The sequence below is a fragment of the Staurois parvus genome, unplaced genomic scaffold (genome assembly GCF_062004578.1).
Source record: "Staurois parvus isolate SC_StPar_1 unplaced genomic scaffold, SC_StPar_1.0 ptg000106l, whole genome shotgun sequence".
NCBI classification, from domain to species: domain Eukaryota; kingdom Metazoa; phylum Chordata; class Amphibia; order Anura; family Ranidae; genus Staurois; species Staurois parvus.
Genome location: NW_028317902.1, coordinates 2515285 through 2536915, shown reverse-complemented (window position 1 = coordinate 2536915; position 21631 = coordinate 2515285). Strand labels below are relative to the sequence as shown.

The following is a 21631-nucleotide window of genomic DNA, read 5'->3' as shown; positions in this document are numbered from 1 at the left end:
GGATCCTTCTAGTTTCCCTTCTTTCATGTTTCCTTTCTGATTCCCTTTTTTTTAATTTTCCTTTTCTTTTCTTCTAACCTTTTTTCTTTTCTCTTCTTTTTCCGATATTATGTTGGATTACTGGTGCTATTTGGTTCGGCTTTTTGCCGTCCCTTCTTGATGTCATTGGACATTTCGTTATTTGACTAATACAAGTCAGCAGGATGTCTCTGTTTATGTGTTCTTGTTCTGCTCTGCACCTGCGCGGGCGTATTTTGAGCTTGTTATATTCTTAAAAACAAAACTTTAATAAAAATATTGAAACAGAAAAAATAAAAACCCAGTGGGGATCAAATACCACCAGAAGAAAGCACTATTTGTGTGACAAAATTTATATTAAGTCCATCTGGGGACAGTGCTGCATGACTGTGCAACTGCCCGTTAAAGTAGCACAGTGCAGAATAGCAAAAACCAGCCTGGTCATGAAAGGGGTAAAACCTTCTAGAGGTCAATTGGTTAATAACTACAATCCAAATCCACAGATCTATCATTCACTGTCATCACAACTGACAGGTGACATCAGGATGCCATCATTCTGAGAGGTTAGATTTCTCTGTGTCGATCTCATACGATAAAGTTCCCCGCCCCCAGGAATCTGTACCATCACAGGCTCATCTCTCAGCTATGAAATCACAGCGCTCACCCGCCACATACACTCACACTAACTAAGGTTTCAAAACATGTGGGTGTGTCCTCCTCTAACCACTCCTCTCCCAATGCTGCCGCAAACCCCTGGCTTCTCATGGCGGGGGCGTGGCGCTTCCTACAAGTCCGCCCTATGCTAAACCCGCCGAACCAATAAGGCGTTTCGTATCACGCCCCTCTCCTCCGTGCCGGCTGCTGTAGGTGGTTACCATGACACTGACGTTGTGTGCAGGCGGGCGGTGCGCAGACGCAGTGGGAGTTTTGTCAAGATGGCGGCGGGGCCAGTGAGGAGGCAGAGCTGGGAGATGCTGTAAAGCAGTCAGAGAGGCATAGCGCGGCCACACAGGCAGGACAACCGCTACCGGGGGAAGGGGGCCGACACGACGGAACATTCAGGGACACGGAGTGACAGGCGCTCAGCACACGCCGCCACACCCGGGGAGGCCGCCGGACAGTGCGGGACACATGAGCCCGAGCAGTCCCCGGGATCTACCGGCGGCGGAGGAAGAGACAGCCGGGCGTCCCTGAGGGCCGGGAGAGGGGCCCCTGACGGCCCGGGCTCAGGATGAAGTTCGCCGAGCATTTGTCCGCTCACATCACCCCGGAGTGGAGGAAGCAGTATATCCAGTATGAGGTGAGAGTGCCTGGGGGGCGCACAGGGGGTCACCTCATCACAGGGTGCCCCCCCGACTCGGGGTCCCCATCACAGAATGCCCCTCAGTTTCAGGGGGTCCCCATCACAGGATGCTCCTCCGTCTCAGGGGGTCCCCATCACAGGATGCTCCTCCGTCTCAGGGGGTCCCCATCACAGGATGCTCCTCCGTCTCAGGGGGTCCCCATCACAGGATGCTCCTCTCCGTCTCAGGGGGTCCCCATCACAGGATGCTCCTCTCCGTCTCAGGGGGTCCCCATCACAGGATGCTCCTCCGTCTCAGGGGGTCCCCATCACAGGATGCTCCTCCGTCTCAGGGGGTCCCCATCACAGGATGCTCCTCCGTCTCAGGGGGTCCCCATCACAGGATGCTCCTCCGTCTCAGGGGGTCCCCATCACAGGATGCTCCTCCGTCTCAGGGGGTCCCCATCACAGGATGCTCCTCCGTCTCAGGGGGTCCCCATCACAGGATGCCCCTCCGTCTCAGGGGGTCCCCATCACAGGATGCCCCTCCGTCTCAGGGGGTCCCCATCACAGGATGCCCCTCCGTCTCAGGGGGTCCCCATCACAGGATGCCCCTCCGTCTCAGGGGGTCCCCATCACAGGATGCCCCTCCGTCTCAGGGGGTCCCCATCACAGGATGCCCCTCCGTCTCAGGGGGTCCCCATCACAGGATGCCCCTCCGTCTCAGGGGGTCCCCATCACAGGATGCCCCTCCGTCTCAGGGGGTCCCCATCACAGGATGCCCCTCCGTCTCAGGGGGTCCCCATCACAGGATGCCCCTCCGTCTCAGGGGGTCCCCATCACAGGATGCCCCTCCGTCTCAGGGGGTCCCCATCACAGGATGCCCCTCCGTCTCAGGGGGTCCCCATCACAGGATGCCCCTCCGTCTCAGGGGGTCCCCATCACAGGATGCCCCTCCGTCTCAGGGGGTCCCCATCACAGGATGCCCCTCCGTCTCAGGGGGTCCCCATCACAGGATGCCTCCCCAGTCTCAGGGGGTCCCCATCACAGAATGCCTCCCCAGTCTCAGGGGGTCCCCATCACAGAATGCCTCCCCAGTCTCAGGGGGTCCCCATCACACAATGCCCCCCAGTCTCAGGGGGACCCCATCACAGAATGCCCCCCAGTCTCAGGGGGTCCCCATCACAGGATGCTCCCCATCACAGAGTGCCCCCCATTACACAGATCACTCCTCTCTTCTCTAAAAAGCATCTATCTCTATCAGGGCTGATCTCATGGTAGATTGTAAGCTCTTTGGACAAGGCATAGTCAGCCATTCCTGTACATAAAACCTAGCACCAGGATCCACAAACTTCATTTTCTGACAGTTCCTAAAGGTTGCCCCTGAGGGGTGAGAATCCAAAATCATTGCCAGCCGGATCCATTCAGTCACTGGCCCTGTTTGGTTACTATGAGCAACTGCATCACTCATGCCACTTAGATTACTGGTTTCATTTGTAGGGTGCTGGGAGTATAACCACTTTATTCTTCCGCCTTCTAGAGCACCGGGCCCATTTATTGGTTGCTACAGGCAACCACATCACTACTGTGCCATTTGGATTGGTTGCTATAGGCAACCCCTTTGTCCTTGCCCTATTTAGTTTGGTTGCTATAGGAAACCCCTTCTCGGTGCATTTGGATTGGTTACTATAGACAACTGCTTCACTCTTGCCCCATTTAGATTGGTTGCTATAGACAACCACTTTGCTCTTGCCCCATTTAGACTAGTTGCTATAGGCAACCGGTTCAATCTTGCCCCCTATAGATTGGTTGCTATAGGCAACTGCTTGCCCCCTTTTTAGATTGGTTGCTATAGGCAACCGCTTTGCTCTTGCCCCATTTAGACTGCTGGTGTTGGGTTTTTTTTTGCCTGCTGTGGGTAGCTGCTTCATTCTTGCCCCATTGAGATCACTGCTCCAGTCTGATGGCTGCTATGGGTAACCACTCCACCATTGCTCCAGTTTTGTTTTGCCCCAGGTTTAGATCAGGTCAGTCAGAGACAGGAGAAGCTGGAGTGACTGGACCCAGCGGCAGTGCTGTGACTTGTAGTTCCACATCAGATGAGTGTATTCCAGACATCCACACGTTATATATTTGATGCTGATCTGACAATGTAGGAGCTCCGCTGTAGTCTGTAGACACTAGTCAGGCTGCTTTCATTGTGAGAGGAAGAATTGGAAAATAAAACCAGAATGTATTTATTGAGGGCTGCCGGTTTATCAGTCAGCCCCATTCATCTATGAATTTGGTGGTCTCAGATCATGGGCTCGCTTCACAAAGCTTGCACACCAGCAGGGTTCCTGGTTTTCAGAAAAGTGATTTTTGGCTGAGTCCAGTGAGATAGAAAAATGAGTCACATGGCTAAAATAAAGATCTCCACACTTTGTGAATGGAGCGAAATATGTATTCGTTTTCACTCCTCCATCCACAGATCTTGGTGCCCTATCTACCGTCTTTTGGCCATGTGCTGATTTTTGTAAGGCGTGTGGATCTGTGCTTTGTATAAAAGATAATTACCCATCTCCACCCTGAGCACAACGTGCCTCCGTCATGTCCTCATGCTGCACCTGCCTTCAGTCAATTATTAGCAGTTATGGATTTATTTGTCTCCACTTTGCCGTATTTCCCTGAACATATTTTACAGCCCTCTTCCTTCAGTGATAGATATAGAAACGGGAAATAGTTCACTTACCGATTTTCACAACTTCAGTGTCACTTGCTTGAAAATAGCCCTTAGTAGAGCTGTAATGTAATTACACACTTTGAGAAGGACATGTAGAGATTAGTAGCAATCCGATTATCAAAGCACCTAATCGGCCAATGTAGACTGGAGGGAGAAGGGAAGGGTGACAGCTTGGTCACATTCTGAAATCTTCTGATAGGAACATTTGCCTTGTGTTTTGTTTAGCTGAATCAGCAGTTTCCTAAACACCTAGGAATAAAGAGGACATAAGATGGTCTGAAAGCTGCAGCCCTTTGTGGGTGTCCTTGTCCACAGAGTCTATTAACAGGTGGATGGAATGTACATTTAAATGGTAGGTCAGTATACAGATTTGCTTGCATTGTTGGGGCAGTGACTGGTCACAGGAATACAACTGGCAAATGTTCTTGAGATTGAACAGATCTGCGGGAATTTGTTTCCTGATTGGACAGTAACTGGCCCCAGCAGGCAGTGGTCATCTGTCTGGCATCTATTGAAGGGATTGTGTTTAGAAAGAAAGTTACCTACATCTAGAACAGTTTTTCTCAACCATTGTTCGTCCTGAGGATTCTAGGGGTTCTTGACCAGTGGTGAATTAATCTCTCTCGTACCTACACTGACCACCAATGAAAGGGGGCACATGAACACTGACCACCAGTACAAGGTGGCACGTGAAGACTGGCCGCCAGTACAAGGGGGCACGTGAAGACTGGCCACCAGTACAAGGTGGCACGTGAAGACTGGCCGCCAGTACAAGGGGGCACGTGAAGACTGGCCGCCAGTACAAGGGGGCACGTGAAGACTGGCCGCCAGTACAAGGGGGCACGTGAAGACTGGCCGCCAGTACAAGGGGGCACGTGAAGACTGGCCGCCAGTACAAGGGGTCACGTGAAGACTGGCCGCCAGTACAAGGGGGCACGTGAAGACTGGCCGCCAGTACAAGGGGGCACGTGAAGACTGGCCGCCAGTACAAGGGGGCACGTGAAGACTGGCCGCCAGTACAAGGGGGCACGTGAAGACTGGCCGCCAGTACAAGGGGGCACGTGAAGACTGGCCGCCAGTACAAGGGGGCACGTGAAGACTGGCCGCCAGTACAAGGGGGCACGTGAAGACTGGCCGCCGATACAGGGGGGCACGTCTACGCTGACCGCTGATACAGGAGGGGCACGTCTACGCTGACCGCCGATACATGTAATTTTTACTGCATTCAATTATGGCTATTCAGTTATAAGATTATTACCAAAAAAGTTGGTCTCAAATATGCTACATATGTCATTATTTCTTCTGGGGTATAATTATTTTAGTGGGGTTTCTGCAAGATCTGAAACTTTTGTTATTGGTTCCACTAGGATAAAAAAGGGTTGAGAAAGGATGATCTTGACTATGACAGGCTGGTGGAGCCTTGGAAAAATAAAGGTGATTATAGAAGACACTGTACTATTCAGGCCGAAGGAGTGTCCTTTTATTCAAAAACAACTGGAAGTGTTTCATGATATTGGCAAGGTGGATATATGGGTTTGATTTTAAATTCTAATCTTAGTCTTTATAAAACGAAATTCTATAAATGTGTTCACAATAAAAACACAAACCTATCTTATATAAACATGTAGTGTGTAAGTATATGTGTGTGTATGTATGTGGTGTATGTGGTGTGTGTGTGTGTGTGTAGATAGATAGATAGATGTAGAGAGAGAGATAGATATATATATAGAGAGATGGATAGAGATATATCTATATTTATGAGATTGACAGCACTTACTTTATCTTATTACCCAAGATTTAAAAATTAAGTGTGAACGTTCAAATAATGACATAAGTGATACTTTTTAGTGTATACATCAAATCATTTTCTGGACAAAACCATAAAAAAGAGCATGGATAATTCAAACGTATGTCCAGAAGAATAAACTGTTGGTGCAAATAAAGTATCAAATACAGTAATCTGTTGTTTTGTGCATTAGCAGGGCAACAATTACCCTAAACATATGTCTATATATGCAGTAATGTATGTATGTTGTGTTTGTGTGGGTGTGGATTTCAAAAGCGTAATCCGCTTAACAGCGACAGCTTTGGTCTTTTAATGCAGTTATTACAGTTTGCATGGGTCTTATTTGCAGAAAAATAATGTGTGTGTGTGTGTGTAATATAAAGATGTGTCATCATCCTGAGAGAAAGTAAAATGTATGTATGTATGTATACAAGCAGTACTGTGAGGATGCAGATGTATGCTTTAAATGTAGTATAAAGGGTAAGCAGAGAGGAACTGAAACAACCATTCCTACATGTGGTGTTACTTTGTCTGGCTCTGTTATTTCTATGGATCTTTATGTGAGAACCCTTTAAACTCTTTTGGTTTAATCAGTATCCACTGACTTGGGTAATACAGTATGAAAAATGGGAATTGCGTGATGAAAATGGTTGTAAGCTGAGCTAGTAGTCTGCCAGAGAAATGTTAGGAGAAGGAACATTAGGGATTTCTCATTGTAACTCTTCTCGACTGTTTCTTGATCATATGAAGGGGGGTGGGGGTTTGTCTGAAAATGTGATGTTTTAAAAAAACGAAAATGCATTGGAAAACAGCAACATATATAGTATATCTAAAAATTGGCATTGGCTCCTGCCTGAGCACCTCCTTGTCATTGCTGGGCCAAGGTACAAGATTTGATAAAGCCCAGAATTGTCTCTGTATCTGAGCAGTTGTTTCTCTGGCCAACACATAAACAAACTCCATAGTTAAGCAGCGGCAGGTTTAACATTTCCTGTATTTAATTATCAAGGCTAAATATACATAGCACTTCATGGATTATGTTATTACTGCGTGTGCCTTGTGCAATGATGTTCTCAAGGAATACAACACCTTGTTTGATTATGGATTTACATGAGCCGTATTCTGTTCTAAAGCAATAGCTGTGATTACATGTATGCCACATAAAGCTGAACTCTGGGGAAATGTCAAAATCTACCCTTGCAGTGGGGATTCCCCTGCACCGTAAAGGTTAAAAATTCATTTTTGGGTAGGGTAACACTTAGAAAAACCAAAAAAACTTTTCACTTACTTTAGTCCTTGCTCCCTCTGGAGTATCTGGCACTTTCCTATTTCCCCCAATGTACCGGGATGTGGTTAGGCCTTTGGCATCTTCACTTACAATGCAGGACTGCTGGTTCTGCATTGCATGTGATGACATCAGAGTGCCTGCGACTGATAGGGTGCCAAAGATTTGCAGCTTCGGGGGACTAGTAGCTTGGGGAGGTGGAAGCCTGTGGGAGAGAGGGGTATGGTAACTAAAACTGCTTTTGTTGGTACCCTAGACTTGGAGTCTCGAAACTTTCTAAGCAAGTGGCCAGTGTTCTGTCCTTCAGGCTTTAGGAGGGCCTGATTTGTGACCAGTGGGAGTAGAAAATGCCCCATCATTGGTTTTAATGAGTGGAATAATGCCCCATTGATGGTTTCCATAGGGGGAATGCTGCCCTATCGTTGGTGTCATTTGGTGGAATAGTGCCCCAAGGGCCAGATAAAGGGCCACAGTTTGGAGACCACTGCCCTAGACAAAAACAAGAATCTAAACGTCAGTTTGAATTTTCCACACAGTTCATCTTTACTCCCGAACCCTGGTTGCACACAAATGTTGCAGTATTGTGATTCTATGCTGTGTTGCCATGTATATGTATATGTCCAACATTGCTGGTTTTGCCGGGAGCAGCTCAAGGGTGTGCCTCTCATACGGTTACTGCGCTGTCGCCGTCAGCTCCTGGTCACATTGTGAGGATTGAGAGCCACTAGGATAGACCCACAATTGTGTGATCATTCCTTGCTTGGGACTTAATCACTCTTTCTCCATTTGTGCTATATTTTTTTTTTTGCAAGTTTTTTTTTTTATGTTTTTTCCACAATCCATGTCATTACAGCCTCCATCATTACAATCTATTAAAGGGCTGGCTTCCTCTGTTGGAAAGGGGTTAAAATGCTTAACGATTTAAAAAAGTGTGCATGTAAGCGTGTGTTAATTCTGTAAATGGTTGGGATGTGTACCTTGATGAGTAGGACAAAGAACATTGTATGAAGTGTTGCTACTAATAGCCTTTCTTTGTTCTGTGTGCTAAACATAAAAATATAGATATGATTGAGTGCCGTAGGCTTCATAAGCTACAATTTGAACTATGGTTTAAAGTGGTTTAAAAAAATTATCTTCAAGTATCTTCAATATATATATATATATATATATATATATATATATATAATATTATAAAAAATATATTATTTTTTTTATGTTGTGATCCAAATTCTGTGGCTGTTTGTTCCCCTTGTTCCCACTGAATGTAGGAACCCAACCACCATCTCTTGCTTGCTCCCGAAATGAACTGGGGACTATGAACTATGGGATTTGCGTTTGTGCATACAGCAGTGCACTGCTCATTCCAAACAAAGGGAAGTGAAGAGGGAAAGGCAGAGAATAAGGATCCTGTTTAGTGTTTTACTTGGTAATTTAATGCTCACAAGGTTTACTCTCTAATGTGACACTAAAGTATTAAAAGAAACCTGTTGTGTGTTTCAGTACAGGTAGGCTTTTGAGGATGGAGAGTAACACTGTTGTTTCCAATGAAGGCGTTCACATCTGCATGTTGTATTGTGCTGTGTTGTAAAAAAAAAAAATGACACCTTTCTTATATTTTATGCAATTTACCTGTTATCTGGCCCCATTGAAGTCTATGAAAATGCATGAAAAATGCCTGTAATATGCACTAAAAACGCATGATAAAGAACATAAACACAGTACAAGGAAAATGCATGACAGCGGAAGAGGAGAGCTGTGAAGGCAACCCTAAAGTGATTCTAAAGGCTCAAGGTTTTTTTACCTTCATGCATTCTATGCATGAAGGTAAAAAACCTTCTCTGTGAAACATCCCCCCCCCCCATAATACTCGCCAAAGCCCCTTCTGATTCCAGCAATGGAGTGCACTGGAGTCTCGGCTGTCACAGGACTCCCTCTCCTCATTGGCTGAGACAGAAGCATTTAAAAAGATATTTAAAAAAAATAATAAAGGTTTAATGTCACTTTAACTTTTGTAACAAATTTTCCCAAATTATCAGTGCCACTGGCTATAGCCAGCAACGCTGATTGGATTCTGTCCGCGGGGAAGTCTTCCCATTGTCAGGATACAATAGCACAGCAGGGGGGATTCCCCCATTAAATGTGTGAATGCAGGCGTCGCCTTTTTTTTTTTCTTGTTCAACCTGCTGGTGGAACAAAAAAAAATCCTGTATGGCCAGCATTATTGTGAGTGTCCCATCAAAGTACAGTTTATGGTATATGAAAATTAAACTATTGCAGACAATACATTTGTTCTAGTCTACCCCTTGACATCCAAAATGCATACATTTAATTTCCAAATGAGGTAATGAATTTTTTTCTTTTTTTTTGCTCTCTCAAGAATTTGAAAATGTTAGTCCTGATTGCTATGCACTTTCAGCATTTGGCAAACAGCCATTTCCTCACGTATTGACGCTTTGTTTTCATAAGGGTCCCATTTCTTGGGTTCAGATGTTAAACTGAGGCTAATTGTTAGCTGTCCAGCTATGAAATGATTTGTGAAGAATGGTATTTTACATTCCGTTGTCCCTGAGCGTTCTTTGTATTGCCTGAATCAGGAATGACATAAAAATAAGAGCAACAGGCTCTTCCCTTTGTGGCGGTGCCGTCCTGCAGGGCATATGAGCATATCGGTAGAATCGGATGGTGATAATGTTCTGATGCAGGGAATGATATGCAGAATAGGATCACTGACTGCTGGGCTCCCCAGCGTTAGATGATATTTTTCAATGAACGTTTCTCTAAATATTTATTTATCGTACACTTGGGATGCACATAAAAGTGTTATTTTCTTTCCCCTGTGGCAAAATGAAATAACCTAAGCTATTAATTTTGCAGTGCCACATAAACGAGAGCTGTATCCTTTCCATATTGCTCGGTGCAGCCTGGTTCTTCATCATAGCTGTCATGTTTAGTTAATGGGATCTATGTCAGGAGCATGAGGGAGCACAGCATAGAGCTCAGCTTTTGTCTTTGTGTTTTATCATTGCACCTTCCACCTATAGGAGCCATTAATGTAATCAGACTATCCAGAGGGTCAGAGATAATCAGGCGTCCCCCATTCTCCTTGCAAAGTAATGATCTCCACTCTGGGAGCAGGGCATGGTTAGACTTGCATGAAGCTGCTACTGCTAATTTGGGGCACTGCCTGGCGTATTCATGCCCTCCCTGTTTACTTGGGAAAAACGGCTTCTTGTGTCTAAGTGTCCTGAATAGACATTAATTTATCTATTCATTTCAAGACTAATGAGCTTTGTGGGGGGGGGGGGATATGCATTGTCTGAGATTGTAGTTTATTCAGAAAGGTGTGGCTTTAATGGGCATAAACTGAATTATTGGGTGCTTTATTTTAATTGCTGGGATGCTGCCAGGAGTCAAGTGTCATAGTGGTGCGCACTTGGCTTAATGCTGTATTTAGAGGGAGTGCCTGTCCTTTGTTGCTCCTTCATTGAATGTGAAGGCCACGTTGCCCATTATCCTTTTAAGCTATTGTCTCCATTATGATTTCACTTAGTGCTTTTTAGGTACTCTTGTGTGCGTACAAAATGGGTTAATGTCCTCTTGTAGGATCACCTACATGGTTTTTATTTTTGTTTTTCAGTACAAATATTACCTACAAGTCTTTATCTTCTGAAATTTTTCGTCACCTTTTTTTTTTTTTTTTTTTTTTTTCTTATACTCTGTACAGCACTGAAGAAGATAAAATGGCTTGTAAAATGCATTTGTAACAAAGAAAATTAAGTAAAAAGAAAATGTTAGGTTAAATTTCAAAGACAGCGTTCCAGGTCAGATTACTTTTCAAAGGCGTTTCACAGGTGGCGAATGTGTCATTTTATTATACAGTATTTATAAAGCGCCAATAGTTCGCTCAGCGCTGTACATTACAAAGGGAGACAGAACATGTGACAGAACAATACCAATACAATGCAAAACATGAGGGGATCAAGGGCCCTGCTCTTTCGAGCTTACAATCTAGGAATTTTCAGCAGGTTTACTGCCCACAGTACATGACAGGAGCAATAGGTTTTGCTGCAGGCACGAAACAAAGTATCACAAAACTGGCATGTAATGTGAAGGCCACATTGCCCATGCCAGTTTTGTGATACTTTGCTTCACACCTGCAGCAAAAAATATTGCTCCTGTCACGTTCTGTGGAAAATGAAACATTCACCACCTCTGAAACGCCTTTGAAAAGTGATCTGAACATGGATCGCTTTTTAGAGGCGCAATGGTTTAGATCCAAGTCTAAACTTACACTAAGGACAAAATGCCGTTGGCTTGGTGTTAGTGGGGCGGGGGGTTGATGCCTCTGTGATGGTGTCAGTGGGAGGGAAAACGGCAGTTCTGAGGACGACTGCCTTGGGATGTATGTGATGGGATGAAGGAGAGGAGCTGGGAGGCTGGGGTGGTGGGGTGGCTGTGGCAGGAGCATTAAACTAATGGCCGCTAAAGGGCTTGAGGGATACAGGGTAACTAAGGGGCTCGTTAGTGCTTTGAGAGGAAAAGGGGAGCCCCGGAGTTGATTTGCCCCCCTCACCCTCTGTGTGCTTGCAGTTATGCATTGTAAATGCAATCCTTTCATATGAAGGAACTGTTATTGCTCCAGAAATGACAAACAAATGTACATGCAGCATTTTTTTTTTCAATGCAGCACACCACAACATGCAAAAATTCTTTACAGTTTGTTGTGGTGCACTTCTTGGTTCATGTTTTTAAGCTGCATTGCCTTAGTGCCCTGCGGTGCCATTGTAATTAATGACATCGCAATGCTTTAATGCAGTAAACATGCATACATGTGAATTGGGGTAATGCTTTTCATTGCAAAATTGTAATTCAGCCTTAAATGCATGTTTACTTCACGGATACCGCTCTCCTGACACGTAATAGAAGTACAATTAGTGGATAGAGAGACTCATAGTGGATTGCAAGGCCAGGAGTTGCTTCAGCTCGCAAAAGTACTTTTAACAACTACTTAAAGAGAAAAAATAGTTCTTCCCTTTTGTCAACTTATAGCGGGTGTAATTGTGAGGTATGCAGAGATTGGTTGTTTGAGTCATTGAATAGTTCACTCCAGCTTTTTCACATACAATTGGGGTAAGGTTTTAGGTAAGACATTGGTATTTCTTATTTTGAATGGACCAACTCCTAGAAAATTGGATGTGTCAGCAGGAAACCTGCAGAATGTGCACACTCATCAATAAACACTTGTTTGGTCAATGTGCAAATATGCACTTAGAAGAAATTGCTGCATAGTATTAATATAGTTTTTGCTCTTTATTATAGTGGATGCGTGAACTACAGAATAAACTCTGGTGTGCTTAACCACTTCAATACCGGGCACTTTCATCCCCTTCCTGCTCAGGCCAATTTTCAACTTTCAGTGCTGTCACACTTTGACAGTTCTGCAGTCTTGCAACAATATGTACCCATATGAAATGTTTATAATTTTTTTTTTAGACTGATAGAGCTTTCATTTGGTGGTATTTAATCATCACTGGGTTTTTCATCTCTTGTTAAATGAAAGAAGACCGCAAATTTTGAAAATCAATGTTTTGCAAATAAGTAATTTTTCTTCACTGATGGGCCTTGATGAGGCGGCACTAATAAATTGTACTGATGGGCTACACTGATTTTCTGGGCCTTGATCTTCAGTGTAAACCATGACAGTCTGCTGGTTTTTGGCTTTTCTTTCCTCACACAGACACAGCACTTTTTCTGTGTGAGGATAGAACTGTCGATAACTGGCAAGTTTGTTTACATGTGATCAGCTGTGCTTGCACACAGCTGATCACAAGGTAAAGGTCCACTGTAATTGGGCCTTTACCTTGATTTGTGATCAGCTGTGTCCAAAAAACACAGTGATCACAGAGCGTGCGCAGGGCGCTGGGTTCTGGGAGGGCATCTACAGGTGAAACTCGAAAAATTAGAATGTCGTGCAAAAGTTCATTTATTTCAGTAATGCAACGTAAAACATTATACTAATATATGAGATAGACTCAGTACATGCAAAGCAAGATAGTTCAAGCCGTGATTTGTCATAATTGTGATGATTATGGCTTAGCTCATGAAAACCCCAAATCCACAATCTCAAAAAATTAGAATGTTACATGCAATCAATAAAACAAGGATTGTACATAGAACAATATCGGACCTCTGAAAAGTATAAGCATGCATATGTACTCAGTACTTGGTTTGGGCCCCTTTTGCAGCAATTACTGCCTCAATGCGGCGTGGCATGGAAGCTATCAGCCTGTGGCACTGCTGAGGTGTTATGGAAGACCAGGATGCTTCAATAGCGGCCTTCAGCTCTTCTGCATTGTTCGGTCTCATGTCTCTCATCTTTCTCTTGGCAATGCCCCATAGATTCTCTGTGGGGTTCAGGTCAGGTGAGTTTGCTGGCCAATCAAGCACAGTAATTCCACGAATATTGAACCAGGTTTTGGCAGTGTGGGCAGGTGCCAAGTCCTGCTGGAAAATGAAGTCAGCATCCCCATAAAGCTTGTCTGCGGAAGGAAGCATGAAGTGCTCCAAAATCTCCTGGAAGACGGCTGCGTTGACCCTGGACTTAATGAAGCACAGTGGACCAACACCAGCAGATGACATGGCTCCCCAAATCAACACAGACTGTGGAAACTTCATGCTGGACTTCAAGCATCTTGCAGTGTGTGCCTCTCCATTCTTCCTCCATACTCCTTGGTTTCCAAATGAGATGCAAAGTGGTCATGCCTGAGGCTGCTTCGTTTTTGGTCTTATGTGTTTGGCCTCCTTTTCACCTTGTTCCATCTCTCTATACGACGGGATGCTCGGTATGCTTTGCTTCATTGTCCCATACCGGGCCTCTTGGCTCATCAGCAGAAGTTGGCTTCCTATTTGTTTTTGTCGGCCTCTAGAACAATGGCTCAGGCCTGGAAGAGCCCGTTTGTCCCTCTTCATGGGGTGCGGGACCGTATGACCACTATGATGCTCAATGAACAGATGTCGAGTATCTGCAACGACTCCCAATTTAAATTCTTGAAAATATGCGAGCCGTGGTTGCAATATACCTTTCCCACGCTCCCCCCGGCTAGTCTGGGGATGTGATGTTGTTCGGCGTTCTTGGATCCCTGCTCTTGGTTTGGTTATCTTTTTTCTTTTGTACTTCTCCTTCCCCCCCCCCCCCCCTTTTCTTTTTTTTTGTTTGCTTTTGGTTTGGCAGTGGATAGCTGCCTTTAGTCTGAGTTATTATCAGTGTTATATTTATGTTTTGTTATTTAAGTGCCATTGATAGCCCCTGCGTGGGCGATCTTTTGCCCTGTTGGTGTTAGAGCACTGTTTTCTTTAATTTTCTACTTCTTCTATGTGCAATTGATAGCCCCTGCGCGGGTGTGATTTGTTGCTCCTGTGTTATTTGTTATTAATTAATAAAAACCATTGAAATACAAATGAGATGCGAAAGTTGCTCTCATCAGGAAAGAGGACTTTGGACCACTGAGCAACAGACCAGGTCTGTTTTTCTTTAGCCCAGGTAAGACGCTTCTGATGTTGTTTGTTGTTCAGGAGCAGCTTGAGAAGAGGAATACGACATTTTAATCCCATGTCCAGGATTCGTCTGTGTGTGGTGGCTCTTGATACACTGACTCCACTCCTTGTGAAAGTCCCCAACACTTGCGAATGGCCTTTTCCTGACAATCCTCTCCAGGCTGCGGTCATCCCTGCTGCTTGTGCACCTTTTTCTTCCACACTTTTCCCTTCCACATAACTTTCTATTAATGTGCTTTGATACAGCACTTTGGGAACATCCAACATCTTTTGCAATTACCTTTTGGGGCTTTCCCTCCTTACGGAGGGTGTCAATGATGGTTTTCTGCACAACTGTCAGGTCAGCAGTCTTTCCCATGATTGTGATTCCTACTGAACCAGACTGAGAGACCATTTAAAGGCTCAGGAACCCTTTGCAGGTGTTATGGCTTAATTAGCTGATTAGAGTGGGACACTTTGAGCCTAGAATATTGCACCTTTTCACAATATTCTGATTTTCTGAGTGTGGATTTGGGGTTTTCATGAGCTGTAAGCCATAATCATCACAATTATGACAAATCACGGCTTGAACTATCTTGCTTTGCATGTAATGATTCTATCTCGTATATTAGTTTCACCTTTTAAGTTGCATTACTGAAAGAAATGAACCTTTGCACGATATTCTAATTTTTTGAGTTTCACCGGTATAGATGCTCTCCTAGAACTAGATGATCCCACTGTAGTTGTGTTTTGCCCTTTAGCATGGTCGGGAAGCAGGTAAAGTAGTAATCTTTCGGCGTGTTTTAGCTTAACAAATTCAGCTGAACACAGTAAACATTACTCAGTGAGCTATTTCTTAATATTTTTGCCCAAGCACTTACAGCTGAGCATAGATTGATAGTTCATTTTTGTGCATGTTGTACAGGAAGATCTTTGGGACAGGATCGCAAGTTTTTGGCTTCATAGACTTTTATTATCAGAGTGCCTGAAGGACGTCCGTAACACTTTGCATGCATTTTTGTGCACTTCAATTAAAGTCCACAAGGCCAAAAATCTCCATTCTGCCTGGAAAAAAAACTAATGTACTACTTTGAGCAACCGACATTTAACTACAAATAAATGAGTGCCTAGATGTGAACAGACATAAATTAAAACAATTGGATTCTTGATGTTGAGTGTAGGAAAAAGAGTGTTAAAATGGTCAGGTGTGAATGAGAACTCATTGCCTCTAGCCTGTGCTCTCAGCACCCAATCTGCAAAATTTAGGCCACAGAGCTTGTGCACATAGTACTTCATTGGGAAGAGATAACAGGGGACAACACAGGCTATTGGCTTGGAGCAGTCAGGGAGTGTTTTGCCATCCTAAGCTATGGGGCTGTGTGTTTGTTTTGCTGCACACAGCATAGGGAGACACAACTTTATGTGGTGCTGGGAGTGTGTATGCAAGTTTGGCTCCAAAGGACCCTTCAAGTGAGACATCCTAATGCCGGCCATAGACTGTTTGAAAATCGGCTGATTTTTCGGCGGAAAAAAAAATAGGCCGATTTTCGCACTGTTAGTGGGTTAATTGGTCGGCCGTTTTTCAGGCTTTTTGCAATTTTAGATTATTGGTCATGTTGGAAAATTTGCTTCCGATTTTCCCGGCAATGATGGCAAAATCGGCTGATCGTTTTAACGATAAAAAATTGGCGCATGAGCAGTGACCTGCAAGAGACAGAAGTTATGGAGTGAACTTAGCCGGCCGATTTTTTTACTCGGTGGTAACGGCTGAACGAACGACCGATTTTTTTTTTTTTTTTTTTTTTTTTTTTTTTTTTTTTTTTGTTCGAAAAATAGGCTGATGTTTGACCCATCTATGGCCTGCATAAGGGTCAAGCATCAGTCATAGCACCAACTTAAACTGGAGCAAAGGCTAAGTTTAAAAGTTGAAGTGTCATACCAAGTGTTTAACCCCTTAATGCTGGCAGGCAGCATGCCTTCTCTTTTTTTCTCCATTTTGATTATCTCCCACAGAGTTCACATGTTCAGGAAACTATCCCTCTGGCTAGCGATCAGAAGCTGTGACCGAGAGCTGTCAGTGACAGCTCAGTCATTGTGCTGGGAGTGTACCCTTCGCACACAAACTCATACTGCTGTGCATGCATGTGTGCTGTGGATGGGCGTTAAAGTCAGCTCATCTGCTGCAACATGTGTTCATTACCTCTTTGGAAAGAATTCAAATCAGCTGCTTAAAGTGGTTTATAATTAAGTGTTTAATTTCACTTTATATAAATGGACTAATATATAAAAAAAAATAAAATACAGTAAAAGAATGCTCCCTGTAAATGACAACCATTGATCCGAGCCCCAACAGTCACTCACTAACCCCAATGAGACCAGTTGTTATGGATAATAGTTTTCCTTTTTCTGGGGGGGGCAGGTTAAAGCAATATTCAGTTTGACGTAAGGATTTTTCTAACATGTTTTAAAATTTCTGTCTGCTGAACCAAAAGCTTTTTATTTTTTTTCCTAACTCTGATGTGGTGTAATTGCCTGTCAGATCTACATGATACTACATATATAAGCCAAATTTATGTAGTTGCAGCGCTATGTTTTTATTCATTGAAGAAAAAAAGTTTTGATTGACGATAAACATTTTTCCATCAGATAATCTACATTTTTTAGTAAGCAGTACCCCTTTTTTTTTTTTTTTTTTTTTTTTTTTTTTAATCAGAAATAGATGTGTGGTGAGAGAATCTGGGTGTTTCCCTGCTAAATTGATTTTTAAACTCAGTCTTTACATCTTCTGTCTCAGAGGCAAATAAACAGAAATCATACTAATCCCGTAATGTGAGCATGCAGAGTGTAGAGGGGAAAGGTGTGGCTGAAGAGAGGCATTGTGTTAGGCCAGCAATTGACAGACATACATATACAATTGATCGGAGATGCCGGCAGTGATATTCTGTAAAAGCCTGAGATCCCACAAGACAAAGTATTGATTTTGAGGTGATGAGTTTATGCATAATATAAAGACCTACTTCTCCATCGCTGGCTTTGTGTGAAATAACCTGATGGGATGCCTGTTTCCAGGAATGTTTGTTTATCCGTTTGTAAAGAGTTCTATGGACATAATATCATGGAAGATGGGTTTTGAAGAAATCCTGTGTGGCTCTGTTATCAGTGAGTAAATGCGATGGAGGATCCTGTTTAATAATTTAGAGGAATTGATTAGTTTGTGGAATATCCTATATTTCTATCTGTCTAAATGATACAGTGAGCAAAAGAAAAAACTGTACAGTTCATACTGAAAAGCCTATAAACACAAAGGCTTTCTAAAGCAGTGCAAGGAGCCATGGTTCACAGCAACCAATCAGGTTACAGCTTTTAGGCATACAGTCTGGATTCACACCTTTCTGTGCTTGTTTTGAAGTGCTTCTATGTGCGTTATCAACAGTAATACATTTTATTATAATAGGCCCTATAGAGCGCATTGATGCATCAAAATAAGATGATGCAGATGAGAACATTACATAAATGTGACATAGGACTGGAACTTCAGCTGTATCATAAAAGTTACATCAAATGCAACTTTGGAAATTTAAAAATAATGGACATTTACAAACACATACTTATAGATATTTGTAGGCTTTGTATTCGTGGCATACTGTATATTTCCATTCTTCTCACGGTGGCCATTAAAGGGTGGATGAATCCATCTCCCTTTACTTCCAGGAAGTCTGTCTGCCTTCTGGAACAGCTGACAGGAACCTCCCAGGATGTAGCTGTGAGGCCACGGTTACATCACCTGTGCCTCACTCAACCCAAAAGTGGATCAATTGTAAGTAAAAGAGAAAATATTTAACCATTTGAGGTCCGGACACTTTTACCCCCTTCCTGTCCAGGCCAATTTTCAGCTTTCAGCTCTATCACACTTTGACAATTGTGCAGTCATGCAACACTGTACCCATATTATTTTGTAGCATTTTTTTGAGAGAGATAAAGCTTTATTTTGGTGGTATTTATTCACCACTGGGATTTTTATTTTTTTTTGCTGTATAAATGAAAGTCCAAAAATTTGTTTTTCTTAAAATTTTGCAAATAAATAATTTCATCATAAATCTTGGCCAAAATGTATTCAGTTATCTTTTTAGTAATAAAAAAAATAACCCAAATTAGTTTATAACCAAAAATTATAATTTTTTTAAATTTTTATTTTTTTATATTTGTTTTTGTTTTTTTTAGATACAGTCACCCTAGCAGTACAGTGTCACCATAGTGACACTGTACTACTTGTGGGGGGTGATTTTTTTTTTCTGTTTTTACACTGATTGCTTTTACACTCATAAAGGCTGTAAAAGCAATCATTTCTCCTTCTCCCTGGCTGCATTCTTGCAGCCATTGAGAAGTACTGAGTGAGCTGTGATTGGTCACAGCTTGTCACATGGTACAATACTGTTGTGAATAGCCTTGTACCATGTGACCGCTGTGATCATTCACAGATTTCACACGTAGTAAGCAATGATGTCAAAAGTTCCAGAGGATGGGGGAAGCTCTGGAGAAGTCCTGGAGATGAGCATGGGAGGAGGAGACAAGGGAGCTAGAGAACAGGAGGTCTTGCGAGGAGCGGAGAGTACGGTTTGGGTGATATTTGCAGACAAGATCGGTGATGTAATTTGGGGCAGAGTTATAAATGGCTTTATACGTTGTTAATGTTTTGAATTTTATCCGTTGGGCAATGGGAAGCCAGTGGAGTGATTGGCAGAGAGGGGTGGCAGACGCAGACACAGAACGGTTAGTAAGGTGGATGAGTCTGGCAGCAGCATTTATGATGGACTGAAGAGGGGATAGCCTGCGATGAGGTAGGCCAATGAGGAGGGAGTTACAATAGTCAAGATGAGATATAACAAGGGAGTGAATAAGTTCCTTAGTGGTTTCCGAGGTTAGGAATGGGCGTATGCTATCACCCTTTACCACCCCTTTCTCGCCGTGGGCTGCACGGTTCTGCACCCCAAAATGCTGTGCGGGGCTGTTTGAACGGGCCTTTAAAGTCCTGTTTGCACCGGTGCATATTTCCTTGTGTTGCATGACGAGAGGAAAGGAATTCAATTTTTTTCTATGGGACCCATTCACACCTGTTCACTACACTGCCATGTGTCGGTTAAATGCTACAAGTGCGTTTCCGGTGCATTAACATGTGTTTCTGGCCTCATAGACTTGAGTATCAAAGCATGAAAAAAAGGCACAAATGTGTGACCTTGTCTTATTATTCACAAAGCTTTCTGACATTTTAAAATACATTTAAAAATAATGGCTATTTTTTTTGTGTTCTAACACTGTAATTTGACATCGCTGTTTTTAATTATTATTTACAGATTGGAGGAGGAGGAAATATTTGCCTCAAACGCACATAAATGCATGTGCAATTTTATTTTTTGCCCAAATGCTCCTCTCCTGAACTCACGGGTGATGGGTTTTTTTTTCTGCCACTAAACACTCTTCTTCAAATAAACCTGAAAATGCCTATGTTTGTATAGACACGCAGGCTAACATGGAGGGGTGTTTATAGGCAGGAAAAAAAACTAAAGCGCCTGTAAAAGCCGAGTTTTTTTTTTTTGTTATGCCCAGTGTGCGTGAGGCCTTAAAGATAATTATTGATTGCAGTGGGGTTGTGGTCTTTTCACATTATTCTTTTGTTTGTATTCAATAAAAGGCACTATGTCACCTGAAATCCTAATTGAGAATGAGTGCAGTTTTATTGGGATTCTTTAAATAACAGATGTTCATGCTTGCTCTGATCCTGAGTGCAGCGTGGCTCTTCTGGTGGCTAGTGAGTGTTGCTAGCCTCATGGTATTCCTCGCAGAGAGATCATTTCCTCTGTCTCTATTTAAATATAAAGCGTTTCTATTTTTGTCTTCTGCTTCATTGGTTGACGTAAGGGACTAATAGTCGGTAGTAGCTAAATTATTTTGTTTTTCCTGTTTAAAAACTTTGTGTGTGGGATAGAGCGTGCCGACCTCCTGCTTCATGATGTGTTGGATTGTGGGGGTGTCAGAGTGTAAAAAAGTGACATTAAAGCAGAATTAAACTCTCTCGATCCACATTAACTATGTTTAATCCTGATGCTGCTAGCATTGGTAAACAGAATATATCATATTTACTTGTTTTACATATTTTATTTATTTTTGAATATGTCTTCAGTTGCTGGCTTCTGGCCTAGGCCAAAATGTGGTCATACATTCCTGGAGTCTTCTTCATGCCTTTTTTTTTTTTTTTTTTTTTCATCTATAGAAGGGAAGGAATGGGTTTCTCAGCTAAGCACACCCTCCTGTCTGCATGTCTGAGATAAGGGTAGATGGATTCTGGTAAGTAAATGCTATTTGAATCATCTGCCCTTACTTAAGATGGTTAGAAGTGCTGTGGGTGGGGGTGTTTTTCAAAGTAATTTCTCAACAGATAAAGCATGGTGACATGGATGAATAGGTGAGTTTGCTTTGAATATTAACCTCTTCCACTCCACCCTATAGCAGAAGTACTGCTACAGGGTGGCAGGGCTGCGCAAAATCACGGCTATATTTACGTGATTTGCAATTCTGGGTAGGGGGGTCATTGGCGGCTACAGTTGTCAATCATCTGGTCTTGGCTGGAGATTCCCTGCCGGCACCTGTTGATCGCCAACTGCCAGCAATAACATGCTGCTGTGTTTTTCTCTGCACAGCAGAGAAATACACAGCAGCATGTTTCCCTAGTAAAACACACACAGCACACGTACAGTGATACAGCACACAGTTAACCCTTTGATCGCCCCAGATGTTAACCCCTTCCTGCCCAGTGTCATTAGTACAGTGTCAGAGCTTTTATTAGCACTGATCACTGTAATAGTGTCATTGGGATTTCAGTGACCGTTAGTTCCCACCCAGTGCCAATGCCTACCACAGTCCCACTATAAGTTGCTGATCACCGCCATTACTAATATAAAAAAAATAAAAATTCCAGTATATATACCGCCATTTGTAGACGCTATAACT

General features: G+C 43.2%; 1 protein-coding gene across 1 annotated transcript in view; it reads left to right on the top strand.

Annotated features, from left to right (window-relative positions):
* Positions 1 to 925: 925 nt before the first annotated feature.
* The window catches only part of XPR1 (xenotropic and polytropic retrovirus receptor 1), a 221388-nt gene continuing 200682 nt past the window's right edge, over positions 926 to 21631 (top strand). The window contains exon 1 of the mRNA XM_089671481.1: positions 926 to 1318. Within this exon, the coding sequence (XP_089527607.1) occupies positions 1250 to 1318 (69 nt within the window). The 5' untranslated portion in view covers positions 926 to 1249. The remainder of the gene's footprint in view (positions 1319 to 21631) is intronic.